The following is a 20,018-nucleotide window of genomic DNA, read 5'->3' on the forward strand; positions in this document are numbered from 1 at the left end:
GTAGTGGTTTGAGCCATAATAATAATAATAATAGTTTTATTTATAAACCGCTATTCCGTGTTGATCATAGCGGTGTACAGGTAAAAATTGCAATTGGACTATGACTCTGCTACTGCTGATTTTTCTGACTGCAGTGTCTCTCGCGTTCCTTGATTCGTGATTGAACATAGCGTTTGGTGGTCCCTATGTGGACTTATCCACAGCTGCACCATATGTGTAAACTCCTGCGGCCGTGAGGAGGACTCTCCTGTCCTTCGCTGAGTGCAGCATTTGCTAGATTTTCTTGGTTGGTTTGTAAACCATTTGGAAGTTGTGTTTCCTCATCAGTTTCCCTATTCTGTCTGTGACTCTTTTGATATATGGTAAAAATACCTTCCCTTTGAGTGACTGCTTGTCTTCACTCTTGTGGCTCTTTCTGGGTCTGGCAACCCTTCTGATATCTGAGCTGGAGTAACCATTCGCCTGTAGAGCCCAGTCTAGGTGTTTCAATTCATCACTGAAGATGCCAGCCACAGCGGCTGGCAAACTGTCAGGGATAAATTGTTCCAGAACACGGCCACGTAACCCGAAAAACTCTCAAGACTATAAAGGTAAAATATTGTAATTTAAAGGTATGTACAGTGAGCCCTTTCCCTACACGGGAATTCCCTATGCTTAAGTGTATACTTCAGCCCCATTGAAAACAATGGGGGTGTGCTCACATGCGTGCCATTGTGCCTGCTGCAAGTTGCCTTGCGCGTAACATTAAACCCGCGTATGGTGCTGGTGCACTGTATTACTATGGTATTGTAATTTAAAGGTATAATTTTAATTTTGCTAGTTGTTTATGTCACAATGCCATTACATTCAGGGATATACGGGAATTGCGATTTATGAGTAATGTTAGGACAAAAAACATTACTAAGGAGTCTGCATGGTGGGGTATGGGAGGAGGTCAGTAGGAGGGGTAACACCATGAGTGACCACTTTGGGTGATGCCAAACCTAGTGATGCCACTGGCACAGAATTGTCCCAGATTGTGAGCACTTTAAGCAGGTGCTCATTTCTGAACCTGAGACCTCCTGATGCAAAAGCACATGTCCAATATCTCCTTTCATTCCAAAATATCTCCACTTCTGAAGCTATTCAACCTCTTGTACAATACTGTTGTGTAGCGTACCAGCAGTCAGGATATTGGTCTGCCATGAGGGCTCAATGCTAAACCCTATCACTTTTCTATCATTTTCCAGCCAGAAGGAATGGAGGAAATCTTGGTTTCACATCCCTCAAGTTGACCTCAACGCTGTGGTTGAGACACCTCCAAGCCCCTCTATCCTCCATAACACCGCTTAGTTCTTGCAAATCCATGACTTATGGTGACCCTATGAATGGCCAAACTCTAAGAGACTCTGATCTTAACAGCTCTGCTTAGGTCTTGCAAGCTCAGGGCAACCATGATGAAGTAAACCCACCTGTCATGGGGTCTTCCTCTTTTTCTTCGACCTTCCATCTTGCCAAGCATCACTGTCCTGTCTAATGAATCATGCATTGCTATGAGGTGTCCAAAGTACCTTGACCCAACAAGTCTCCCTGTCAACAACAGCCCTGCTCACGTCTTGAAGACCTAGGCCTTGAAGACCTGTGGCTTCCTTGGCTGAGTCCACCATCTACGATGGAGTCTTCCCCTTTTCCTATCGCCTTCTACCTTATCAAGCATTATTCTCTTTTCTAGGAAGTCCTGTCTTTTCATGATATGGCCAAAGTACGCCAGTCTCGCCTTAGTCATCTTGCTTGCTTTCCTTTTGGACCCAATTATTTGGGGGCTTTTTGGCAGTCCACAATATCTGCAGGACTCTCTTCTAACACCACATTTCGAATGAGTTGATTCTCTTCCTATCAGCTTTCTTCACTGCTCAACTTTTACAACTATATACCGAAATCAAAAATACAATGGCATGGACAATCCTGACCTTGGTATTCAATTATATATCTTTACACTTCAGGGTTTTTTTCTAGTTCCTTCATAGCTCCAAGTCCACGTCTTCTTCTGATTTATTGACTGCAGTCTCCATTCTGATTAATGGCTGAGCCAAAGTATGGAAAATCAATGACAGCATTTCGGTGTCTTCATAATCCACTTTAAAGTTATGGAATTCAGATGCAGTCATTATTGTTTTTGTTTTCTTAATGTTCATATATATATATATATATATATATATATATATGGTTCTGTACTACAAAAACCTCTGTTAGTTATTGGCAACCAAAATGAGTAACATAAGAAGCAGTGCCTCTCCAGGGTCACAAGTAAAGACCTTTCACATCATATCCTTTCTAGGAATCTTTTAAATGGCTATACTGAGATATGAACCTGTAACCTTCTGCATGCAAGCATGTGCTCTACCAATGAATTAGAGTATCTGCTCCCAATAAATACCAGTTTTTGTCCAGTGACTACTTACCTAAAAATGTTTATGACCTGCAGTTGGTGACCAAGCAAGTTCCATTTTACAGGGCAGTTTCTACAAAACTACCTGCCGACCCATTTTTGTGTTAGTCACAGGTATTTCACTTCCTCAACAGAACATTAAAAATGCAAAGAGCTAACTCTTCTGGCTTATCAATGCTTCCTAGTTTGGTCACCTGGAAAGAATTCCTATTTACCATAGATGAATAAGCCGTCAGCTGTTTGGCAAGCCTCAACTACCAAGTACGGAAAAAGCAGCTTACTCAAGTATAGTTCAGCCTCTAGCCTGCAAACTACCTTTGTGTCCTCCTGCTTCTTGTTTTAGGGCACAGCGGGGCAACATTTGCTCCCTGCGGCTATTTGGGTAGCATCCAACTCATCCAGGGTCCCCCCTTTCTGTCCTTTTCCCAAAGTAAATTGCCTCTTGGAGAGCAGCAATTTGCCTTTGAAATAGATCGACAGGCCTCTCTGTACCATTTAACATTAAAAATAGAGTTTACCCTGAAAGGGATTAGTTCATCCTAAAGATCCCGTGAGACTCCTCCTTTAATAATTTTTTTAAATAGACTAAAGCTGCTTTCTTTCTGAATATTTTTTTTAAAATAACCCTGTTATTCAAAACCAGAAATGTCCATTTCCAGTTTGCTATTGAATAGCGCTTTGAACACAATGCCGTGTGAGAACCATTAGCGCAATTGTGGGATTATCACAGGTTATTCATGAGATAATAGCGCTTTGAACACAACGCCGTGTGCAAACTATTGGCACAATTGTGGGACTATCACAGGTTAATCAAGGTTTATACTTCCAATTGTCCCCCATGTGATAAACCTATGACTCTCTGAAATAAAAGAACTAGTCCACAGACAATTTGAAGAGGCGGTGCCAGATCTGATATCATGGGTGTGTAGGTGGACTGCACCTCTTTCCCATGATATTTGAAGATAGACTAGCAGGTTGTATGGGGTACGAGGATATGGCTGTGTAGGTGGACTGCACCTCTTTTCATAAAATCTGAAGGTGGACTAGCAGGTTGTACAGGGCACCAGGGAACTGGGAAACTGGGCTCCTCCTTTCTTGGACTGCAGCTGCAATTTGACGCAGTTGGTGCTCCAAGGGGGGGGGGGGATGGTGGCATGCAGCAAAGGGAAGAGCCCCCTCCCCATGCTTTCCTAACATGAAAGCTAGCAAAAGCATGAAAGCGAGGCTGTTGCAGACCAGAGCAGAGCTGGCAGGGAAGGATCTATTCAAAGGATACTCTATGGGGTTATGAAAGGGAACTGTGTTCTAGGGATGGAAGGGATGGAGGGTGGTGTAGTTCTGCTTCAACAGCTCTGCAAACTGCAGACTTTCTAGCACTGCAAAGCTCCAAAGTGTAGCTGTTTTGAAGACTATAGCCGGGGAGGGGATTAAAATACAGTGGGTCCTTCTTATCCGCTGGGGCTTGGTTCCAGGACCCCCATGGATACCAAAATTTGTGGATATTCAAGTCCCTTTATATACAATCGCAGAGCAAAATGGGGTCCCTTATCTAAAATGGCAAAAACAAGGTTTGCTTTTTGGAATTTGTATTTTTTAAAAATAGTTTCAAGCTGTGGATGTTTGAATCTGTGGATAAAAAAAAATCCATGATGAGGAGGATCAACTGTTATCCATTTTATGCAATTGCATAAATTCCCATATTTGTGTGACAGAAAGATAGATTTTATAAACAAATGAATATATAGCACAGTCAGCCCGTCATATCCACAGATTTTTAAATCCACAGATTCAAGCATCCACAGCCAGAAAAAGTTTAAATATATATATAATTTCCAAAGAGCAAACCTTGATTTTGCCATTTTATACAAATGTATACAGTTTTATACCATTTTACTATGCCATTGTATTTAATGAGTATCCAAAGATTTTGGTAACCAAATCTCAGTGGATACCCACTGGAAATATATATTTTTAGACTGGGAGGCTAAAGTCTCTTGGCAAGGCTGAAGGAGGGTCCTTATTCCCAGCTGTATATTTATGGGAAACTGCAAACCAGAGCCAAACCACCCAGATGAGTTTTAAACATGGACATGAGTTTTAAATGCCCCAGCAGCTCACTATCCTTGCATGACCTCTTTCCCAACTGGAAACTGTTCCCATTTTTCATATTCTGCCCTTATAGTAGCCTCTAGTCCCAAACAGAGTATGCCTCAGGAAAACCAAATGTTGTGGCACATCCATTTCTTTTAGAGCGATCCATAGTTTATCATAATCTACACACTCAAAGGCTTTGCTACTGTCTATAAAGCACAGGCTGTATTTTCTTCTGAAATTCTTTGAGGCACTCCATTATCCAGTGTATGCATGCAATATGATTCCTAGTGCCTCTTCCTTTTCTGAACTCACCTTGGACCTCTGTCGTTTCTTGCTCTCTATCTGGTAAAAGTCTTTTTTGTAGAATTTTGAGCATTATTTTGCTTGCATGGGAGAGGAATGCAATGGTTGTGAAGTTACTGCAATCCCTGCAGTCTCCTTCCTTGGGAACTGGAATATCCAGTCATTCCTCCATATCCATCAACTCTTTGTCTATAGATTCAACCATCCATGGCTTGATAATATTAAAAAATATATTCAAAAAATGTGAAAAATTCCAAAAGGCAAATCTTAACTTTGCCATTTTATATAAGTGATGCCATTTTAGTCTGCCATTGTATTTAATGGGACTTGAGCAGAACCATATATATATATATATATATATATATATATATATCTGCTAACTCCAATAACATTTCCAATAATACTCTGTCTTTATTGTATGCTAGTTAGTATTATTTTAGAGATATTTTAATCATGCAATGTTGTTGTTTTAGATTGTACGCCGCTTGGCAGTTTTTTATTTGTAATTTGTATTTTCTTATTTTATTTGGCCCTTACTAGGTAAAGCACTGTGCAAACTTTCCAGTGTTCTCTGATAATAATAATAATAATAATAATAATAATATATTTCAGATTTCGCGATTCTGGATAAGGGAGACTCAGCCTGTATTTGAAACATGACACAGTATTGGATGGGTCCTCTCTGATTCCTAGATTTCTGGACAGATGGTCCACCGAGCCTCAGTAACAGGAAACTATAAAACCAATATGATGATAATGGTGATGATGATGAGTAGCAACTAAAGCAGCAGAAAGACATACCTGAAGACTTCCTTTCTCCCTCTAATCTCTGACCAAGATTCTTGGGCTTAATCTGACTCAGTGCATTGATGAAATAGGAAAACTGGGGGGGGGGGGGGATTTCCTTCCATTTATGGGTTAGGGGAACATTCCTCTCTTCTGGGGCTGAGATGGAGGTTTTGAGGGGAGTTCTGTTGGACACCTGAAGCTACAAAGGCAGTAAGATGGAGGGAAAGGAGAGACATACCTCTTTACCTTTTCCAGGAGGGGATCAGACCTTTTATTAGAAAAGGATAGTCTTAGGATGCTGCATCTCTTCACAGTGGGGACCCCAATGTGTGTATGTGCAGAAAATCCATTCCCATATCCCTTTAATAAATAGGGGGGAAGAATTTTCTACACATAACACACATTGGGGTCCCCACTGTGAAGAGATGCAGCATCCTAAGACCATCCCTGATCCCCCATTGGAAAAGGAATTACATTTTCCCCATTGGGTTTGCATCCTCCTCACTTACCTTGGCATGGGGCTCTTCAGGAGAAAAGAAGGGAAGGATCCGCTCCAAATAAATGAAAGAGGGAGGGGAAAGGAGGATTTGGTGGAGATGTCTGGGGTCCCCTCCAATGGGGCAACCCACTCCAAAGAGAGAAACAGGGAAGCAAAAGGAAAAACTGGCAGAGAGGAGCTGCTCCTGTTGAACGCTTCCTCTCCTCCTTCTCTGCAGCACTTTGCAATGGCAAGCGAGGCTGCTGCTGCTGCAACATTTGGCTTGGGAAAGCTGCTTGCAAAAGAGGCAGCTCCAGAGGTGTGGGTCACAAAAATGAATAAACCCCAAATGCATGCCACACTCCCCGCATCACCTCCAGCCCTGGAGCCCCGCCCCTGACTCCACTGGCCCCGCCCACTCTGGGCATCCTTGGGGCTCACCTGGGCAGGTGAGCAGCACAAGGCTCCAGGGCTCTCTCACCTGGTTCCCTTTGGCATCAGGAGGGCTAGCCCCTTGGGAGCCCTCTTGCCTTCCAAAGAGGCAGCTGGTGGAGGCTGTTCTGTGCCTTCAAATCATTTCCAATTTATGGCCACTCTAAGGTGACCCTATCCTGGGGTTCCCTTGGCGTGTTTCTTCAGAGGGGGCTTGCCATCGCCATCCTCTGAGGCTGCGAGAGTGTGACTTGCCCTTGTTCTTGTTGCTGTTATGTGTCAAGTTATTTTCAACTTATGGCCACCCTAAGGCGAACCTGTCACGGGGTTTTCTTGACATGTTTCTTCAGAGGTTTGCCATGGCCATCCTCTGAGGCTGAGAGTGTGTGACTTGCCCCATTTGTGCGCCTTCTAGCCCTCTCTGACTTGTGGTGACCCAAAGGCGAGCCTATCATGGGGTTTTCATGGCAAGACTTGTTCAGAGGAGGTTTGCCATGGCCTTCCCCCGAGGCTGAGAGAGTGTGACGTGCCCAAGGACACCCCAGTGGGTTTCCATGGCCAAGCTGGGATTTTAACCCAGGACTCCAGAGTTGTAGTCCAGTACTCAAACCATTACACCACGCTGGGTCTCTCGCAATGTGGTCCCTATTGTCTCTTCCTTTCCTGAACCCACTTGGAGCGCTGGATTTCTCTCTCCATGTATGGTTGGAGTCTATGTTGAGGAATTTGTGTGTTTGTGTGTGTGTACAATCAACCCTCCACATTTGCGGCTTTGACTTTTGCGTATTAGATTATTCACGGATTTGATTCATATGTTCTCTCTAGGAATCTAATTCCTCCAGCACGACTCTATGGTCAACATCCATCAGAAAATTCATAAGAGCAAAGCTTGATTTTGCCATTTCATATAAGGGACACCATTTTACTATCCATTGTATTTAGTGGGATTTGAAAGCCCGCAGATTTCGATATCAACAAGGAATCATGGGACCTAACCCCAGCGGATACCAAGGACCCACTCTATATATTATGGAGAGCCATTGTGGTGGAGGGGTTTCAGTGCTGGACCACAACTCTGGAGACCAGGGTTAAAATCCAAGCTTGGCCTGTAAAAGCTCACAGATCTGTACAAGTGTCACAAATTCAATTGCTGGCTGGGGCGGGTTCGATTGATAGTACAGCCCATCTGGAAAAGACCAGGCTGGACAACATCCATTCTTAAAGTGCAATTAAAATTGGCCACTAATCTGCTCCATCTCTTCCCTTCTTTCAACTCAACTCATGTTGTTCATTCACCCTTCAAACACATGCTTTGCTTAACAAGGAAAGGCATAAACAGTTTTTTATTCAGCATTTTCAAGAACTTGCAATAAGATGATCTTACATAACAACAACAAAATCAGAACAACTTTAAACAGGTTATCCACAATAATTTCTACTTAAACTCTCCTTCTTCATTAGAATTCAGAAATGATCGGAGCATATGTTAATTTCAAACCAATTTGTCCTTTCACTTGAATGCCACTTTAGAAGATGCTTCTCCAAAGATCCATGTTCCATGATGCAGAACTGCTGGGCCTTTGGTCTTGCTTATGCACTGAATAAATGAATAGCACAAATCTTGGGAAATTCCTATCAAAATGCCTTTACAATAACTTTGATCAAAAATAAGAACATCTTATCACTGCATCAAAACAAATAATGCAGCTAATGCTTTTTGCATGTCTTTGGAATTATAACTCTGTTCTACTCTTACTCCTCAACTCCCAAAATTGCTACAGGTACCTTTAACTGTTATAAGTAATTGTTTTAAGCTCGGGTGAGCAAAAGTATGGTCCCCATGGGATGCATGTGACTCTTGGACCCACTGTTGTGGCCTCTGAAGTACAATCCATGGGGAGAGGGGGGTAAGAAGTAACAACAACAATAGTACTTGGGCATTGTTCTGTCCTACTATTTTGGCTCTGTGGGAGAAACAGTGCATGCACCGCTTTGCACCAGGTTTCCCAGGAGCTCAGCACCTGTAAACACCTGAAAGGCAATTTCTTCGCACTCCCGGGTCACTCCGCATTCAAACAAACATCCAAATATGAGTGAGCCACCCTCTTCCTCACAGACGGCCAAGTCTGAGTAGCCGCTGGGCCCTTTATAAAGCACCCAGGGGCCCTTCCAGGATCCTGGATCCAATGGGGACATATTCAGGTAGATGCCCAGGTCCAAACGCTTGTGGCCATGCGTCGGATGGGAGAAAATCAGCCATGACTTGGTGCTCTTGTGGGGATTAGAGGAAGCATGAATACCCAATGGATGGATTGGTTCACCTTCATCTGCCTTTGGGCTCACATCCGAGGGCAATGGCAGCGCATTGAAACTCACTATGCTCCCCTGGCAACCGTGCGGCGGCTCGCACAACTCTTTGCACAAGTAGGATTCCTCAAACTGGTCTCCACATACCATGCCAAAGGCCTCAGCCCGGCTTCTGTCTGGACTGCGTGCACTGCAATATAAAACCTGGCTATCATTCTGGTGGGTCAGCTCAGCAACCTGGCACTCAGTGGTCCGTAAAGTCTTCAGGAGCTGGCCCCGGGTCCAATTCTTCCCGCCATCGTCGCTGTACAAAGTGAAGCAATGGGGTTGGGTCAAGCAGACAGGCGTGGGACTGGAGCCACGTTGGTGGATATAATAGGTGTAGGCAGGAATCACCAGGCGTCCGGAGCTCAGCTGCACCCCGTGGCCCGGACCAACGGCAAAGGTGGCCCAGTTTTCCAAATCCTCCCCAATCACCCGCTCGGTCAAGTCGGTGGTGTGGCTCCAGGTGCGGCCGCCATCCCGGCTCGAGACGTAGCCCAACCTGGCTGCGTTTCTTCCTGTTGTGATCTGGTGCCACTCCGTCACGTGAGTCTCCACACATATGAAGAACAGGAAAACGGTGCCGGACTTCTTCTCGAACACAGGGCATGGGCTCATGGTGCGGCAGTTGGGCAGCGTGGCTGTTACAAGAGACTCTTGTGGGCCCCACTAGAATAAGACCAAAGAGAATGATTCAAAATGGCTACCATATACTGTGTGTGTGTGTGTGTGTATGTTAATAATTATATATATATATATATATATATGTCTGATCCTTGCCACATCTATCATATACATTCCAACTGGAATTATATGTGCTTTAATACCACAACTTCCAATGAAAAACCAAACCAATTAACCTGACTAGCAGGAAAAAGGATTCAGGAACAAACATGAGCAAGAATGTCCTGACACTAAGGGGTTATTGGCACATTTCATTTTACAATGCAACCATGCAAATAATCTCACTCACACACGGAAACCTACTAGCTGACTATGGGCAAATCACATACTCTCAGCCTGTATCCTCACCAGGCATCCGTGATGATGATGGTGGGATCAAGACAAAACCTTCCCCAGCAGATCTTAGATCTCAGCCCCGCTCAAATAGGGAGACATGTTTTTTAAATACAGTCGTTCCTCTGTATCCACAGATTCTTTCTCCATGGATTTAAGCTTCTGTGGCTTGAAAATATTCAAAAACATATACATTTGTCCCTCCACATTTGCTGGGGTGAGGGTCCCAGGACTCCCGTGAAAGTGGAAATACTGCAAATATCAGAAACACTGTTTTTACCTGAGAGAACACCTCTCTGGGGATCTCTAGGTCCTTCAGTACGGCTTTTGGTTAAAGCTGACCACAGAGTTATCCTGGAGGACCTAGATATTCCTAGAGATAATATATTAATGAAATTTGTGAATAATCAAAGTTGCAAAAGTCAAAGCCGCAAATGCAGAGGGTTGAGTGTATTCGGTCCAAAAAGCAAACCTTGATTTTGCCATTTTATGTTGCCATTTTAATTTGATGTATAAGTCATACCAGGGTGGTAGTAGGTAGGTGGGTTTTAGTTATGCTTTTAACTTTTGTATATTTTAATGTGATTTTTACAGTGTGTGTAGATGATTTTAAAATGTTTTTATCCATGAGCCATGTTTGGTCTCTACTGGGAGAAAGGCACCATTAAATCTCCAAATAAATAAATAAGGGCCTTGAGCATCCATAGATTTTGGTATCCATGGGGGGGCTTGGAACGAAGCCCCAGTGGATACCAAGACCCACTGTATAAAGGTCACCATTTTACAGTCCGCCTGCATCATATGTGGGCTTGCTGTATGTGGCTTTGAGATTATGCGCAAGGCAAGCCCAGGAAGACAAAATGGTGCATGTGCCAGAACCGTGCACGAGAGCGTACTGCCATAGGAATCAACAGGATTCCAGTATATACATTTTCCCCATACGCTGTGTGTGTGTGTGTCCGGAATGGATGCCCTGCATATAGGAAGGGCCCACTGCCATTGTATTTAATGGGACTTGCGCCACCAGCAGATATCAAGACCCATTGTATAAGAGTCACCATTTTACTATGCCATTGTATTTAACGGGACTTGTGCATGCACAGATTTTGGTATCCACAGGGGATCCTGGAAGCAAACCCCAGGACCCTCTATAATACCAAGGGCCCAATGTAGATATTTCCCTCCCTTCTTCTTACCTGGACTGACATCCCATCTTTCTTTCCTCGTCTCATCACCAGGAACTCAGCGTGTTCATCTCTGAAGGAGGACCGTTTCTCTGCAAACACCAGGAAAGTCGACTCGGAAGGGAGGTACAGCAATGCCGGGATGCGGTAGGTAAGGCCCTCGGGGGCATCTTGGCGGAAAAGAGTCACTTTCCCAGAACCACCCTGAGACTCAGAAGACATGTTTTTTGGGACGTCCTGAATAGACTGAAGAGGAGAGGAGAAAAAAACCAAGGGACATCAGGGAATGTCAATGCCAGTACTGCAGTTCTGGGTTCGAATCTTGCACTAAACCTGCTTCGACTCCATCTGTGCTGGATTGCGGCCAGGATGGATTCACTATTGGTTGCTTGTACATCAATGTTGTGTTTGTTTTGAAGCCATTTCTGACTCAGGGCGACCCATATCATATCATATCATAGGCAAGTTTCTTTAGAGGGGTTCGCCATTGCCTTCCTCTGAGGCTGAGAGAGTGTGACTTGCCCAAGGTCAACCAAAGGGTTTTCATGGCCAGTCAGAGACTGACCATAGAGTAGCGCTAGAGGAGCTACAAATGCCTAGTGGAGTGTTCTCTCTAGAAACTTCTAGCTCCTTCAGTCCGGTTTTTGGTTGAAGTTGACCATAGAGTTGTGCTGGAGGACCTAGAGATGCCTAGAGAGAACTTATTAACAAAACCTGTGAATAATCAAATCCGCAAAAGTCAAATGCACAAATGTGGAGGGCCAAGTGTACATTCAGTGGCATATGGGCATTACAATTTAGGAATAACATTAGGATTCTGTGTGGTGTGAAATGGGAGGTCAGTGGGAAGGGAGTGACGCCAGGAGAGAATGCGCCAGATGACGCCAAGCCCAGTGACACAACCGTGTGCATGTGTTTTAATTTATGTGTTGAATGGTTAGCTGTTGATGTGTTTAATGATTAGAGCAGTTTGGGTGTTTTATAGCAAGCCTGCTGCTCCCATCAGGCTTAGTCAGCACAGTCAGTTGTGAAACTCAGCAGGAGTTGCGAGTCCACAAGAACCACACACAAACATTTGTTTTTCTCTAAGCTCTCTACCTTCTTTAATGGAAGTGCTGGTGGGGGGATTCTGGGTGTTGCAGTCATCCCCAAAGGGTTTTCCTGCAAGCTCTTTCCATTAAATGCTGCTGCTGCTGGTGGTGGTGGTGGGGGGATTCTGCATTCCAAAAGCAAATTAACTCCTCAGCAGAAACAGTTGCTAGGCGCATGCTGGGAGCTGTAGTACACACCCATACAAACACCCACACACACAATAAGGGAATGTTTCCAATCCTTGGTGGAGGATTATTTTGGGGTCCTTCTTCCCTCCCTCTTTCCCTGTCTCACCGCTTCAGGAGCAGCAATAAAGGAAAGCGGAAAAGGCACCCCCCAACGGTCCCTTCAGCAGGATGATGGGCCCTGGAGTGGGCCTAGGACTCTTCTCACCCCAAGAAGCAGAACTGCAGACTGGAAGGCGGAGCAAAGGAATGACTATCCTCTCTTTCCCTTTCCTTGCAGCAAGATCCGGCCTTCTGCTGCAAAACTTTGCAGCAAGAGGAACATGCAAAAAAGGGGGGATTGAATACTGGGCCTTGCATGAAACTCTGGGCCACCCACGCAGTGGCTGCCTGGACCACCCACCGAGAGGGGACTGGAACGCCCACTGGGAGAAGAAGCCCCGCCCATAGTGCTCTGGCCACGCCCCCTCCATAAGCCTAATAAAAATGTGTGTGTGTGTATACACACACATATATAATTATATTAAATAATATATATTATACTATAATACATTATATATATATACACAAACACACACACACACATATTATAATACATTATTTGTTAATGTCATTTTTATGCTACCTTTCTCTCTGAAAGAGACCCTCCATAAGCCTAATAATAATAATATCATACAGTAATATATATATATAATTGTATTAAATAATATATATTATATTATAATACATTATATATATATATATATATATATATATAATAATTATTTATTATTTATTAATTTTATATTTTTGACACCTTTCTCCCTGAAAGGGACCCAAGGTGTCTCACAAGATAATTATAAAATATTATAATTAATATGTTATATTAATATACAATATTAACAATATGTTATGTTATTGTAAAACATGACTATATTATATATTAAATTATATGTATATTAAATTATTAAATATGCACAATTATATGTATTAAATGTATAGATATAAAACAGTACATATAATTGTGCATATTTAATAGTTTAATATACATATAATTTAATGTAATTATTTTAGCATATGCAATATTTAATATTACATATATTATGATGTATATTTAATATATTATATTAATTAATATTAATATGATACATAATATAACACACACATATATATAATAATAATCTGTTATATAGAATACATATAATATATATTGTGTATATACTCCTGCAATTTCGAGTTACTATAGGAAATGCACCCTGTTCAGAGGTCCAAAACACACTGCAGATATAATCCAGTTTGAGACCGCTTTAACTATCCTGGCTCAATGCTAGGGAATTCTGGGAACTGTAGTTTTGTGAGGTAGAGCTCTAGTACCACAATGTACTATAGTTCCCAGGATTCCCTAACACTGAGCCAGTGCAGTTAAAGCGGTCTCAGATTGGATCATTTCTGCAGTGTGTTTTGGACCTTAGTAATGAATACAATGCTGAATGAGATACAGTTATGTGTTTTTAATTGTATTTTATCATGCTATACCTTGCATCGAGATTTGAAGAGAGACAAGAAAGAATTATTTGTTCATCATCATCATCACCACAGTGCACCAATGTCTGCTTCAGTAATGGGCTGGATGCAGCATGCACACCAATGGAAATGTAGGGCTTATCTGCACTGCAGAAATAGTGCAATCTGACACCGCTTTAACTGCCATGGCTTCATGTGAACACCAGCCAGCCTGCCTCCTGAGAGGAACCTCTGCTGAATGCTGACCTTCCCTCCATCTTCCCACTCTTCTGGGACTCCCTGGAAGTAGCAGCAGCAGCATCTCCAGCTCAGCAGAGAGAGAGGCAGGGCAGTAACCCCTCAGACATCCGGAAGCTCCCATAGCTACCCGTCTCCTCTGTCAACTCCCTCATGTCTTGGGATCCTCACCCCATCCCTTCCAGCACTGTTGGACTGTATCTTTATTTTTCTGCTTTTCTCTTTTCTTCATTTTCTCCTGCCATCTGTTTGTCACCCAAACCTCTCTTCTCCATGGCTCCTCGCACCTCTCCTTCTCCTTCTCTCATCCCTATCCGCCCCCTCCCTATCTCCCAACTCCCTTTCTCTTGCGCTCTCTGGAATTGCCGCTCCGCTGCCCCAAAAGCAGCGGTAATCCATGATCTTTTTCTATCTCAATCATTTAATCTTCTTGCCCTCACTGAAACCTGGCTTCCGGCCCACGATACTGCTACCTCTGCTGCCCTTTCTCTTGGCGGTCTCTCTTTTACCCACACTGGCCGCCCTGAGGGTCGCGGAGGAGGGGTCGGCATCTTATTATCAAAGCTCTGCCAGTTTCAGGTTCTCTCTTCTCCCCCCAGCTACTCCTTCTCCTCATTTGAATTACACTCTATTAGACTGTATTTTCCTCTGCAACTTCGGGTTGCCATCATCTATCGTCCTCCTGGTTCAGCGTCTCAGTTTTTCACAGATTTTGAATCTTGGTTGACATTTTTTCTTTCAGATACTGTCCCCTCCCTGATCTTAGGTGACTTTAACATCCACCTCGACGATCCCAAGAATTCCTCAACCTCTCGTTTCAGCTCTCTCTTAGCTTCCTTCGGTCTCCAACCCCATTCCAACTCTCCAACCCATTCCCTTGGTCACTGTCTCGACTTAGTTCTCCCCTCCAAGTGTGTCGTGTCTGACTACTTGGCTTCTGATTTCCCACTATCTGACCATCACCTACTTTCCTTTATTCGTACCTACATCCCACCTCCCCGTCATACCGTCCTCCGCCAGTTCCGTGATCTTCATTCTATTAACCTTAACCATCTCACTCAGTCCTTGGATTCATCCTTCGCTTCTCTCAATCTTGGGGACTCTGCTGACTCAGCTATGTCTTTACTGAATTCTACTCTCTCTTCAACTCTTGACAGCTTTGCCCCAGTATCTACGCGCGTGTCCTCCTCTTCTTCTATGACTAGGCCTCAGCCCTGGATCACTCCCACTGTTAGATTTCTCCGGTCCTGCTCCCGAGCAGCCGAACGTCTCTGGAGAAAGTCCAGGGAGTGGGCTGACTTTATCCATTTTAAGTTCGTTCTTTTATCTTTTTCACGCGCCCTGTCGATGGCAAAACAAGACTATTTCAAATCATTGATCTGCGCCAACGAGAGATGCCCGCAGCGCTTGTTCTCCTGTTTCAACACACTGTTAAAACCCTCTCCTCCCTCTGTCTCTCCACTATTGTCTCCCTCCGACTTCGTCAACTACTTCATTACAAAGATCACTACCATTCGTTCTGAGTTAACTCTTCTTGATTTGGCTCCCACCACTAATCTCCTCGCCCCTCCTACTAATAAACTCTCTGTGTTTCCTCCTGTTTCTTTGGAAGAACTCTCTTCGCTGCTGAACTCATCCAAACCCACCACCTGCTCTCTTGACCCACTTCCTTCTCGTCTTCTAATCTCTATAGCCCCCTCTTTGTTACCCTCCCTCCTCTATATCTTTAATCTCTCTCTCTCTCTTCGGGTTCCTTCCCCTCAGTCTTCAAACATGCCTTAGTTTCCCCTATCCTGAAAAAACCCTCTCTCGACCCCTCTTCCTTGGCTAGCTATCGTCCAATCTCTCTTCTTCCTTTTCTCTCCAAGGTGTTGGAACGAGTCGTCTATTCACGCTGTCTTGAGTTTCTTGAAACCAACTCCATTCTGGATCCCTTCCAGTCTGGTTTTCGCCCACGGCACTCCACAGAGACGGCCCTTACTAAGATCTCAAATGATCTTTTGCGGGCCAAGGCGAATGGCCTTTATTCTATCCTTGTCCTACTCGATCTGTCTGCGGCCTTCGACACCGTGGACCACTGTCTCCTAATAGATGTACTCTCTGACCTTGGTTTCTCGGGCCTTGTTCTCGATTGGTTCACATCTTACTTGTCAGATCGATCTTTTTCAGTGGTCTCAGGTGGTCAGACCTCGTCTTCTGTCCCCTTATCTGTTGGAGTTCCTCAGGGCTCTGTTTTGGGTGCCCTTCTGTTCTCTTTATACACACTCTCCCTTGGCAAACTTATCAGTTCTTTTGGTTTCTCCTACCATCTTTACGCCGATGATACCCAGCTGTACCTTTCCACCCCTAATCTTTCACCAGAGCTAGAGCAGCAAGTGTCATCCTGTTTAACAGCTGTCTCCCACTGGATGCACCATCGGCGTCTGAAGCTCAATATGTCCAAGACTGAGCTTCTTGTTTTCCCTCCTAAGCCCACCCTTCACTATTCCTTTTCTATTTCCGTCAATAACATCTCGATCCAGCCGGTCCAGGAAGCCCGCAGTCTCGGTTTCATCTTTGACTCCTCTTTGTCATTTATCCCTCAGATCCAGACTACAGCCAAAGTCTGTAGATTTTTTCTCTATAATATCGCCAAAATCCGTCCATATCTCTCAGCTTCTACCGCAAAGACACTGGTCCATGCCCTAGTGGTCTCACGACTAGACTACTGCAACCTCCTCTTGGCAGGGCTTCCCCTCTCTCATCTCCACCCATTAATTTCTGTTCAGCATTCAGCTGCACGCATTATTTCACTCGCTCGCCGTTATGATCATGTCTCCCCTCTGTTGTCTTCCCTTCACTGGCTCCCTCTTCCTTTCCACATCAGGTACAAACTTTTGCTACTCACCTTTAAAGCCCTGCATGGGCTGGCCCCTCTTTATTTAACTGATCTTCTCTCTCCCTACATCCCTACTCGCACTCTCTGCTCTGGTAGCCAAAGTCTCCTCTCTCAACCCAGGATCTCCTCTGCCCCATCCCGGATCCGTCCCTTCTCTCTAGCTGCCCCTCATTCCTGGAACCTTCTTCCTCTGCATGCACGGCTCATCACTTCCCTAACCAGCTTTAAAGCTGAGCTGAAAACCATATTGTTTAGGGAAGCGTTCTCAGGGAATTTGTGATTGTTATCTGGCTGTCTGACAATATTTGAGGTGATGTGATTTGTTTGATTTGATGTTTTTACTCTGTTTTTTCCTTTCTATATGGTAATTTTATCTATTCCTCTTTTAATTGTTATTATCTTAGAATGTACGCCTTGGGCAGGCTTTTATTTACTTCTAATTTTACCGACTTTGTACAGCGCTGTGTATAATTACAGCGCTATAGAAATAAAGTTTAATAATAATAATAAATAATAATGCTATGGAATCCTGGGATTTGTGATTTGGTCAGCTATTTAGCCGTCTCCATCAGAGACCCGGCAAACTACAAATCCCAGGATTTCACAGGATGGAGCTGCGGCAGTTAAAGCGGGATCAAACAACAGCCTGATTTTGATAGTCAGATAAGTGTAAGTGTGTATTGCTTTTATAGTTTACTGTTTTAAGAATTAGATAATTATGCTGTTTTTTATCATCTTGGCTGCTTTTGACTGTAGACTGCATGCCGCAGGCAGGTTTCAACTGTATTCTTGTTTTGATTATTGCATAAAGTGCCATGCAAAACCTAAAGCGCTATATAAATAAACAAGAACAACAGCAAAACAACAGCAATAACAGAACAGCGCTATTTGTACAGTGCAGATGCAGCCTTAATCCAAAGAGGGAGATGCTCCTCAACAGCTGAGAGGAAGAAAAGGGAATAGACACCGAAGGCAAGACTCATTAGAAAAGGCAACAATGCTAGGAAAGGTAGAAAGCCGTAGAAAGAAAGGAAGACCACTGGACTCAGTCAAGGTTGAAAACAGCAGATGGGAAAGGGATCTAGGAGTCCTAATAGACCACAAGCTGAACATAAGTCAACAGTGTGATGCAGCAGCTAAAAAGGCCAATTCTAAACTGCAGTAACAAGAACTCTTTGAGTTCAGACACACCCAGTGCTTAGTTTTGTGCTCTAGCCCAGTGCTATCCATCCTCTTTTTGTGGCTGATGAATTCCTTGCAACCTATCTTCAGAATCATACATTCCTAGATTAGGGAGACCCTCAAGGGTCATCCACTCCAACCCCATTCTATACAATCCAAGCGTACCTGACAGATGGCCATCCAGCCTCTGTTTAAAGACCTCCAAGGAAGGAGACTCCACTGCACTCCGAGGAAGGAGTGTGTTCCACTGTCAAACAGCCCAGTTACTCTCAGGAAGTTCCTCCTAATGTTGAGCTGGAATCCCTTTTCCTGGAGCTTACATTTGTTGTTCCATGTTAGTCTCTGGAGCAGCAGCAAACAAGCTTGTTCCCTCCTCAATGTGACACCCCTTCAAATACTTAAATGGGGCTATCATATCACCACTTAACCTTCTCTTCTCCAGGCTAAATATCCCCAGCACCCTCTTCTCATAGGGCTTCATGGTTTCCAGACCCTTCACCATTTTGGTCGCCCTCCTTTGGACATGCTGCAGTTTCTCAATGTCCGTTTGAACTGTGGTGCCCAGAACTCGACACAGTATTCCAGGTGAGGCCTGACCAAAGCAGAATACAGTGGCACTATTACTTCCCTTGATCGACACTATACTTCTCTTGGTGCAGCCTAGAATCGCATTGGCCTTTTTAGCTGTTGCATCAGTGTTGACTCATGTTCAATTTGTGGTCTACCTGAACTCCTAGATCCCTTTCACACATGTCTCGTTCAGCCAGGTGTCTCCCATAATACTATATCTGTGCATTTCATTTTTCCATCCTAAGTGCAGTACCTTACATTTCTCCCTGCTGATATTTCTTTGGTTAGCTTTGGCCCAGCTTTCTAAGCTATTCAGGTCATTTTGAATCTTGATCCTGTCCTCTGGAGTATTAGCTACTCTTCCTAATTTGGTGTCATCTGCAAAGTTGATAACTATCCCCCCATTTCTGTCATTGATAAAGATGTTGAATAGCCCTGGGCCCAGGACAGAGCCCCACTGGTCACTTCTCTGCAGGATGAGAACCTTTAGGTTTGGCCATTCAACCAATTACTAATCCTAGAAAGGCCATGCTGGCTCCATCCCTGCTTTCATTTCAGCAGCAGATAAAAACATTTTATTCTTTCTCACACTGAAATGGCTGTTGTAAATTTTATAAAGTTTTGAAATCTTAAATTTGAAAATGTAAATCTTTTTAACTTTTTGGAATTGTTTTTTAACGTTTGTATTTTTAATGCTTTGTATTGCTTTAGCTTAGACTGTTTTAAATTTTGTTAGCTGCCTTGTCTCCCTTTACCAGAAGGAAGGCGGAATATAAATAAATAAAATAATAATATACACATTTTCCTCTATTTATTTAAAGTATACCCCATATTTTCCCCACATCAGGTGGCTTCCATCATATCAAAATTGCTTCTTGTTGTTGTGTGCCTTCAAGCTGTTTTTGACTTATGGTGATGTTAAGGCAACCCTATCACGGGGCTTTCTTTGCAAGATTTGTTCAGAGGAGGTTTGCCGTTGCCTTGCCCTGAGGCTGAGAGAGTGTGACTCTCAATCAATCTGTGGGCTTCATGGTTGAGCAGAATCAAACCCTAGTCTCCAGAATCATAGTCCAACACTCAAACCACTATATGCAATTAATTATAAATAAGATACATTCATTAAAAAGCAGTCCTTAAAGCAACCCCTTAACAAATATATTTAACGTTAAGCGTGTCCATTCAGACCCACTTTAGATATTACAGGCCTGCCTGAATAAGGAGCTCTTTTCCTGCTAACAGGACAAGGAGGGAGCCAGAGGAAGGACACTCCACAATCCAGGGGCAGCCACTGAGGAGA

The 20,018-nt window shown here is 43.7% G+C and overlaps 1 protein-coding gene across 3 annotated transcripts; it reads right to left on the reverse strand.

The window, feature by feature from the left end:
• Positions 1–7,882: 7,882 nt before the first annotated feature.
• Positions 7,883–12,736, reverse strand: LOC149320176 (sialidase-3-like). 3 transcript variants are annotated; one of them, XM_089508287.1, is made up of 3 exons: positions 12,560–12,736; positions 11,087–11,320; positions 7,883–9,542 (listed from the first exon to the last, which is right to left on the reverse strand). In XM_089508287.1, the coding sequence occupies exons 2-3, from the start codon at positions 11,294–11,296 to the stop codon at positions 8,478–8,480; spliced, it is 1,275 nt and encodes a 424-aa protein (XP_089364413.1). In that variant the 5' UTR covers positions 11,297–11,320; positions 12,560–12,736; the 3' UTR covers positions 7,883–8,477. The 3 variants fall into 3 exon arrangements, with proteins under 3 accessions (XP_089364413.1, XP_089364414.1, XP_089364412.1); XM_089508288.1 differs by lacking the exon at positions 12,560–12,736 and adding an exon at positions 12,461–12,549; XM_089508286.1 differs by lacking the exon at positions 12,560–12,736 and adding an exon at positions 12,173–12,272.
• Positions 12,737–20,018: the final 7,282 nt, after the last annotated feature.

Source organism: Sceloporus occidentalis, unplaced genomic scaffold (assembly GCF_023333645.1).
Source record: "Sceloporus occidentalis isolate IW3139 unplaced genomic scaffold, rSceOcc1.0.p SCAF_2, whole genome shotgun sequence".
Lineage (NCBI taxonomy): Eukaryota > Metazoa > Chordata > Lepidosauria > Squamata > Phrynosomatidae > Sceloporus > Sceloporus occidentalis.